Raw genomic sequence first — 8,002 nt, forward strand, 5'->3', positions numbered from 1 at the left:
CCAACAGTAGTCTATAGCATCGTTCCCACTCTGCTAGGCAACTCTTAGCAGACAGTCCCCGTGTGCAGGGAGGGACAGCCTGGGAAGGGGAGAGAGTTCCTGAGCGCATGGTTCTGAGCTGAAAGCAGTCCCTGACATAGGCACTTGGCTTTCCACAGACCCTGGTGCTGGTGGGCTGTTTCACCATCTTCTGGACTATTTACTACATGCTGGAAGTGTACTTGAGCCAGAGGAGTGTGGCTTCTGCCCCAGGTTGTAGGAGTGGACCGTGCCGCTGGCCCCCACGGAGCCGAAGATCCAGGGAGGAGTGGACAGAGTTAGAATCAGTGCCACTTTGCAACAGCAAGGATCTAGATGGAACAGAGACAGAGAGTGGGGGTCCTCCCACCACCTCTGGGCTACTCGTCCCAGACCTGCTTCATGAGGGGGACTGGAGCCCATCCCAGAACAAGAATGCCCCGGACTTCCCTCATCAACGACCCCCAGAACTGTTGCAGGGGGAGGAGCAGATCTGCTGACCTCAGGGTCTGACAGGCTTTTCCTGCCCAAAGTTGGGGAAGCTGCTCCCAACTGTGGGGAGCTCTGGGAAGAAGCAGTTCTAATGCTTACATCTGGAACCTGAGGCCTCAACAGCATTCTTGGGTTACCCTCTGGGAGGGTGAGGAGTGTCTTAACCACAAGTGGCAGAGGACTGCTGCCAGAGAGCAGTCTAGCAGAAGCCACAGGATCTCTTCCAACTGATGGGATTTTGGGGTGAGAAGGCCTTGGACAAGGAATTGGTACCTGTACTGGGCAGGCCTCCATCCCATTTGTCTTGTGCAAGCCAGTGACCTAGGTCACAGAGACCCTGACCCTTGCATGGGTTAAGCAGATGCTTGCATGGTCAGAAGAGCACTCAACAGAAATGTCACAGAGATTACTGGGGAGAGGCTGGGAAGAGCCCCTACATGCCTACTCTGCAAGCAGTGGCCTCCATTCTCCTTTCCCACACTCCTGGTCTCAAGCCAACCTTGAATGTGCCACTGACTCCTTCACCATCACCCCTCCTTCCCCCTGAAAGATCGGTACAATGCTCCTGGCATAGCTGGGGAGGCGCTCAGCACCCAGGGTCTGTGCTGCCTCATTAAGGAAGCCTCCAGCAGGACGGCAAAGCAGGAGTGAAGTGAGAGTGTCTTAGGAGACAGCTTGGGGAGCCACTGCCACTCCAGCCCTGCGACCACCCTGTCTTCCTCTGCAAAGTGCTCAGGGAAATGGCCCTCCCCTTCCGGAGGCCAGCTAGTCTGCCTCATCGGCTTGACTTTTCCTCCTTTTTTTGGCCTCCTCCCTTCTTCTGAGCTAGTAGATTGGTTTGAATTTTTTTAATGCTTAAGATTTGATTTCCTTTTTTCACAGCAACATTTTGTTGAATTTTTTTTCTGCACAGCTTTTCCAAAATAAAAACCTTCCAAATAATTCCACCACTCCCCACCCTTCCTTTCTTGTGCCCCTCAAGGCTACTGAAGGTGGCTAAGTGGCGCCTCTCCCCTCAGCCCTTGAGCCTCACGCCTACCCCTCAACCTGCTTCTTCTGAGCTTCCGGAGGCCATGGGGGCATGGAGGCGCCTCCAGATTACTGCGCCAGCAGTGCATGTGACCCCCAGATGCTACCTGCTCCCTGGTCATGTTTTTGGAACTGTAACAAGTGACTAGGGCAAATCAAACTCTGCCATCCAGGCCTGAGAAAAGATGAATGTATATTTTTTTTTTTCCTTTTTGAATTTCAACCCCAAAAATATTCCAGCAAAAGAAGGGAGAGGCTGGGCTGGGTCTCCTTCCAGGGGCACTTGCTGCCAAGGAGGATAGTGGGCGGACCACACACCCAGTTGTCCAGGCCACTTCCCCTGCTTAGCCCGGGATGGGAAGAGGCAGCAGAGGTGAGGGTGCAGCTGGGAGGAGGGGCTGGGGCAGTGGTGCTTTGGGGTAAGAATTTGGGCAGAGGCAGGGGGTAGGAGAGCTGCCAGTATGCAGTCACCTTTGCCCAGTGACAGCCTCAAAGCTTAGCCAAGGCTAAGAACCTACACAGGTGTGAGTGAGTTGGGCTAAGCAGAACAGCGCAGCCAGGGAGCTGGGGAGGCAGGGCTCAGGGTTGGGCCTCCTGCTCTAACTGATGATCTGCCGAGGTCGTCCGTAGCCTGTCATGCCAGCCTGGGAGGCCCCTCTGTTGCTGCCCATCTGAAGACCGATGACATGCTTCCCCTCCTGCAGTTGGCTCTCTGTGAATTCCCTCTTATGCTCCTGGGCTTTCCTAAAAGAGGAATCAGGATAAGACTTGCCAGAACTTGGCACTTCCCACCTATTTTCTCATCCCTCTGTTCCTTCCTCGTCCAATACCATTCCCTTCCTGTTTCTTTCTTCTTCCTTAATGTAGCTGGCCGTAGGTGGGAGGCCTGCTTAAGTACAAGAGGGTAGAAAAGAAAGGAGTCCCCCAATACTAGACCTTCACAGGTGCCTTCTTGGCTTTCTGCTCCACCTGACCATTCCTACAAGCTGGCCAGCCCAAGCCACCCATCCCACAGAGACCCAAGCAGGCCAGGGATCCCTGGTGGCACATACTTCATAAACCAGTTGGGATCTCCACGGTAGTGCCCATCATTCTTGGTTACTGCCAAGCTGCCCAAAGCCATCAGAGTCCTCTGCACTGCTGCCAGGTCTTTGCCTATGAGAAAAAAGGGTGGTCAGAGGACAAACTTCAGGACTGTATAGAGGACTCCAAGCCAGTGTCTGACCCTATGTTTCAGAAAAATGGCCAAATCAAAGGCAAATGTTGCCCTGAGCCAAAGAGGGGTTCAATAGATCCTGTAGTCAGCCCTTGTGAGTGTGGTGTAGTAGTTTTGTGTCCACCACTGAGCCACACTCCCAGGCTCTGTGGTGTGCTCTTCTCTTGGTGTACCCCATTCCTGCTACGTGTAGGATATTTGGATCATTTTCTTTCCCTGCCTCAGAATCTTGTTTTCTACCTACCCACTGGCCCCAGCCCATTTTTCCTCTGTACCTTCAAAGAGGTCAACAGTCTGGAACATGTCAGTCTTGGTGACCCCATAATCCTCAGCTGCCTTCAGGAATTGAGCCACCTGCTCCATCTGCTTGAAGACCATGGAAGGTGGGTTCTCAGGGACCTTCACTGGCTTGGAGCCGTCAGGATACAGGCTATTCACCAGCTTGCTTAGAATCTGCAGGCATAGGACACAGCTGGGCACTCAGCTCAGGGGCCTGCCCCGTCACTCACAAGATAACACAGCCCCACACCTTTCTACTCACCACACCATTCTTCAGCCAGACCTGGAAACCCAGGCGCCCACGGTCTGGGCGACCCACGTCAGAGCCACACTGCACTACAATCCACTCCACTAGCCGTTCCTCCAGCTCTTCATCATACTTCTTTTCAATTTTGGATTGTACTTCACGGCTCATGCCATAGGAAGGACCCTTGTTGGCCATGTTGAGACAGAGCTAAAACAGGACAAGGTAGAGAAGGGAGAGGTTCAAAGGAGCAGGAAACAGGTCTGCTTTCACTTGTACCATGCAGGCCTTCCAGCTCTGTATGGGGTTTCCAGCCATCCTAGACATTTATCACGGCACTACCCATCTGGGCCAGGCTCATCCCCTCAGTGCAGAGGCTTCCCTGAATTTGAACTCCAGGAAACAGGATACCAAATGTTGGGCGGTCTAGAGTAGGGAGTCTTTAAACTTTTTGTGAAAGGACCAGATAGTAAATATTTTAGACTTGGTGGACCATATGGTCTCCACTGTTGTGACATGAAAGCAGCCATAGACAACATGTAAACAAGCATGGCTGTGTGCCAATAAAGTTCTATTTACAAAAACAGTAGTCGGATTTGACCCATGGACCATGTGACAATCCTCTTTTGGAGAAGCTTTCCAGAAGCCATGTTGTCTTTGTCCAAAGCAAAACCAGACAGTATCTTTGTCCAGCTAGGTGTGAGGTCAAGGGACAAATCGCCTCCAATTCTTTATCCTCCAGCCCAGAAGCTGAAGGTGAAAAACTTAAGCGCTTTGCCAGGTCCATTCAACCTCTGGCCTGCAACTGAAAAATCTACCAAAGCCCAAGCGTTCTTTACAAAGAACTCTGGTTCCTGGGGAAACCCACACGGAAAAGACTGTGTGTCCATCCACTTTCCCCTGTGCCCTCGGACTCTGCCCACTGCAGGGACCAAGAAGCCAGAGTCTTATGGGAATATTCCAGGGCCAAGAATCTGCTAGCTAGAGCATAGGAAGCCTGCCCTGTGCAGCAGCTGCTGCCTGAGGACCTAGGCCTGGAACTTCCCCTCCACCACGCATGGAGAGGGGAGGAAGGTGGCTGGGGCAGCAGCAAGCAGACAGGTCATGGGCAGCCGTGGGTATGAGACATGGGCATGGCTGATGAAGAAGAATCAGACGCGGCCACAGGAGTCAACCTCAGGTGGCATTACCATCTGCCTAGGTCTGAAGAATCTTCCAAAACAGTAGCAGAGGAAACCAAATCCATCCCCCAGCCTCAGAAAGGTCAGAGGTTAGAAGGGAAGTAATGGTGTGAGGATGGGGGCAGTGGGCAGGCTCCCCACCTCTCAACTGTGAAAGCTGAGACCCTCTCCCCACCTCCATCCCCACCACCAGCCCCTGTGGGAAACAGGGTGAACATCCGTCGCCCTGGTCCCAACTCTGCTGTCCTTCCCTTTCTTTCCCCATAGCTGACAACATTTCTGTGCTGGAAGAGTTCCCCAGCTGTGAAGTGGGATCATAGGATCTAGCTCAGAAGGCTCTGAAAATGACAGTGTCCGTGAACTACCTCCCACACTGCCCAGCCCTTAGCGATCCCCCAAATGCCAGTTTCCTGGAGGTGACCTGGGACAGCGTCAGCCCTTGGGCGCAGAGTTAAACACAGTAAGTAGTCTTCCCCTCTCGAGCCCACCCCTTTCTCAAAGTCACTCCCTAAGCCCACCACCAAGTTTGAGAGAAAGAACACAAATGGCCTCATCTAAACACCAGGTGTTGGGCACCTCACTTCCTTAAATCCGTTTCCTTGTTTTTAAAGTGTGTGTGGTGGGGGGTAAGGGTGGACCACCCCTGAGGATGTGGTTTTCTAAGCAGTCTCCCCCAGCAGGTGATGCTGGAGGACCTAAAAGCATGGCTCTGCTGGCTAGATAAAAGTCCCTTCCTTCCCCACCCTGCTGTATGTCCCAACTCCCCCCATCATCCAATGACTCCTGGGCAAAGAACTGTGGTCAAAGCCACCAGGCAATGGGGACCAGGTGATTGAGGTCAATCCCATGTGGCTTTTGTCTCAGCCTTTGCCCCACCATCCCAGACAGGCACCTTCTATCCACTGCCCAGCTCTGCTTGCATCTCCTACCCAACTACCCTCTGCCTTCCCTCCCATGCCACGTGCTGGGCACGGGAGGAAAGGCTAGGAGGAGGGTGTCCTCCACACAACTTCTGGTCTCAGGAGGTCCGGAACAGACAGTGCAAGTCAAAAGGTCGAGGCTCACTGTGACCAAAACACAAGATCTATATCTAGAGACGCTATTTGGATTTTGGTCAAAGCAAGGAAGGGGAATGAAATGTACCCCACTCCCTGCTACCCAGTACCACCCTTTTCCCTTGTCTTCCTCCCAGTGGAGAGTCTGAGAGTGCAAAGTTCCAAGAAGAGTCCTCTGATGAAGAGGAGAGGAAGAGGAAGGTGGCAGCAGGCAGCCCACCAGGGGCATTTCCACACAGAGGTTCAGGGGACAGAAGTTATAGGAAGTCTGCATAAGGCTTGCCTTTGACCCTCCTGCCCTGTGGCTCCTGCCAGGCCTCCTTTCCTCTCCCCTGGGCAGCCCAGAGGGAGGGTGGGCAGTAGAGACAGGGGTAGGTGACACCTTCTACAGCAGGAACCCAGCAGAGCAAGAAAAACCAGGAGTCTCTCCAGGACTGCAGTGCCCGCTTGCCGCCCTCTCCCCCATCCTGCCCCATTTTTCATCACCACAAAACATAGCAAAGAGGTGTGACCACATCTGGGTCCCCATGAAGCCAAGAGGGGTGGCTCATGTAAACTCCAGGGACACAGGAGAGCAGTCCTGCTACATCAATGTGGCCCATCCACTGCTACCCTTCAGAGCCATGAAAGGAAAGAATCAAGACCCTTCAGAAGGACCAAGGGTTCTAGGCCCCACCCAGCCATTGCTCTAAAGCTCCTCCACCTACAGCCCTGCCATGCCCCTCTCAGGAAGGAGCAGCGTGCACAAGAGCAGCTCTCTAGTGGTCCTCCGCCCTGCCATGCAGCCTGTTCTGGAAGATAATAAAAGTTCCTCGTGGGCGTTGCAGCTCAATGGCAGAGTGTGTGCCTTGCATTCACAGGGCCCTAGATTTGATTCCCAGCACTGGAAAAAAATTAGAAATGAAAAGTTCTTCACGCTGACTCTAGGATATCCCCGGGGCTCTCCTATGCTGCTCAGGCTTTGGCCCAGCTGGGGACAGGGCTCTGCAGAACAAAGAACTCGCAGCTCCTCTCCTCCTTGGACCTAGGAGGACAGACCACGGCGCCTGGGTTAACCGACGGCAGCACCTTGACCTCCCGCACCTGCAGGACCCTCTCACCCCAGTTGCCTCCACCATCAGACCCTCGCACCAGCCAAGTCATCCGGGGCCTTTCAACAAGACCAGGGCGGCTGCGTCTGAGAGAGACTGGGGCTCTAGGGAAACCAAGCCACCCACTAAGCTAGGATGGCTTCCTGAACCCAAGCCGACTGAGCGACCCCAGCCAGGGGGCTGAGGACCAGGGATCTATTCAGGGTCCAGCCTGAAACACTGGGCTGACGCTGTCAAGCTCCCGCCCCACTTCCCTCCAAGCCCCAGAACTCACTCACTCACAGGGCTCCTTGGGGCTGCGGGAAGGAGTGCGCCGGCAGTCGGTGTCTGGGCACAGACAGACAGGCTGGGGCGCGGGCTGGGTGAGGGGTTTAAAGGGGCTGCCGCCCTGGTGATGTCAGCCTCCCCGCTGGCTCGCCCCTCGCCCCCTCCCTACTTGAGGAAACCGGCTGCGTCCCCCCCCCGCCCCCCCCTCCCAGTGACTCCACACAGGCTCCATATTTGGGGAAAGACACCAAGTTGGAGCAGTCTGTTGGGGCTGCCCGAGACATTCTCTGCGTGCTTTGGAGATGGAGCGGGGCGGGGCGGGGCGGCTCCAGCCGGGAAGAGCCTTTTATGGGCAGGACCTTGAAGGCCTTCCCTGCCGTTGGGACTTAGGACCACTCCTTCTTCATTGCTCCCAGCCCCCGAGTTTGAGGGAAGGAGGAGTTCAAGAGTGTCTGGTCAGAGAGAAGAAAAGAGCAAAGGACCTGGAGATCCCACAAGCCACCTTCTTCTCCTGGAACTTCAAACTCTAGTTGGAGATGGGAACTGACATTTGCTGAGGACTCAGGCACTGAGCAGTTCCTCTCATTTCACACTCACGGCCATTTTGTGTGAGCAGTCACTAGCCCCATTCTTCAGGTGTGAAAACTGAGGCTCAGACGGTATCTTTCCCAACCCACATGATGCGTGGCAGAGCCTGGGCACCCCTGCCCACCCCGGTGTGGGTGCTGGAGAGGCTGTCACACCCTCTTTCAGTTTTACCACCCTGTTCAGGTTGGAGACAGCTTTCAGTTGGTGGGTCTTGAATTACAAGCTTTAGTTAGGGGTGAGATTTGAAGATTCAGCAGCAGCGAGTCCCACCCTGATTCTGTCTAGAGGGCAGCGATGATGTGGGGTGGGGGCAAGGCTGGAGACACTAACACTAGGGTAGGAGGCCCAAGAAGACAAGTAGCTCCTCCCTCCCTCTCTTTCAGGAACAATCCCTACATATCCTGGAAGACAGATTTGGGAAAAATAGACTCTGTCACCCTAGAAAGGAGACCCACATCTTGCTTGGACCTGGATGCAAGGGTTAACCTTGAGAAGCTACAGAAGAAAGGTAAGAAACTTCCAGTGGGGTCTGTGGCAGCCCT

General features: G+C 54.2%; 2 protein-coding genes across 5 annotated transcripts in view; one reads left to right on the top strand and one right to left on the bottom strand.

Annotated features, from left to right (window-relative positions):
• Pcsk7 (proprotein convertase subtilisin/kexin type 7) overlaps positions 1 to 1,980 on the top strand; it is a 23,347-nt gene extending 21,367 nt beyond the window's left edge. The window contains exon 18 of the mRNA XM_020152923.2: positions 159 to 1,980. Within this exon, the coding sequence (XP_020008512.2) occupies positions 159 to 518 (360 nt within the window). The 3' untranslated portion in view covers positions 519 to 1,980. The remainder of the gene's footprint in view (positions 1 to 158) is intronic.
• On the bottom strand, positions 1,716 to 7,044 carry Tagln (transgelin). 4 transcript variants are annotated; one of them, XM_020152929.2, is made up of 5 exons: positions 6,888 to 7,044; positions 3,297 to 3,488; positions 3,031 to 3,208; positions 2,592 to 2,694; positions 1,716 to 2,283 (listed from the first exon to the last, which is right to left on the bottom strand). In XM_020152929.2, exons 2-5 carry the CDS (start codon positions 3,474 to 3,476, stop codon positions 2,139 to 2,141), a joined length of 606 nt encoding a protein of 201 aa, XP_020008518.1. In that variant the 5' UTR covers positions 3,477 to 3,488; positions 6,888 to 7,044; the 3' UTR covers positions 1,716 to 2,138. The 4 variants fall into 4 exon arrangements, with proteins under 4 accessions (XP_020008518.1, XP_020008517.1, XP_020008522.1 ...); XM_020152928.2 differs by having other exon boundaries at positions 6,880 to 7,038; XM_020152933.2 differs by having other exon boundaries at positions 6,884 to 7,035.
• Between the last annotated feature and the right edge of the window lie 958 nt (positions 7,045 to 8,002).

The sequence above is a fragment of the Castor canadensis genome, chromosome 2 (assembly GCF_047511655.1).
Source record: "Castor canadensis chromosome 2, mCasCan1.hap1v2, whole genome shotgun sequence".
Lineage (NCBI taxonomy): Eukaryota > Metazoa > Chordata > Mammalia > Rodentia > Castoridae > Castor > Castor canadensis.

Excerpts from the sequence above, each read along its gene's own strand:
- Tagln (XM_020152929.2), bottom strand. The coding sequence starts at position 3,476 with ATGGCCAACAAGGGTCCTTCCTATGGCATGAGCCGTGAAGTACAATCC. Across the intron at positions 3,209-3,296 it reads TCTGGCTGAAGAATGGTGTG|ATTCTAAGCAAGCTGGTGAA; the intron begins GTGAGTAGAAAG and ends CTATGCCTGCAG. Across the intron at positions 2,695-3,030 it reads GACTGTTGACCTCTTTGAAG|GCAAAGACCTGGCAGCAGTG; the intron begins GTACAGAGGAAA and ends TTTTTCTCATAG.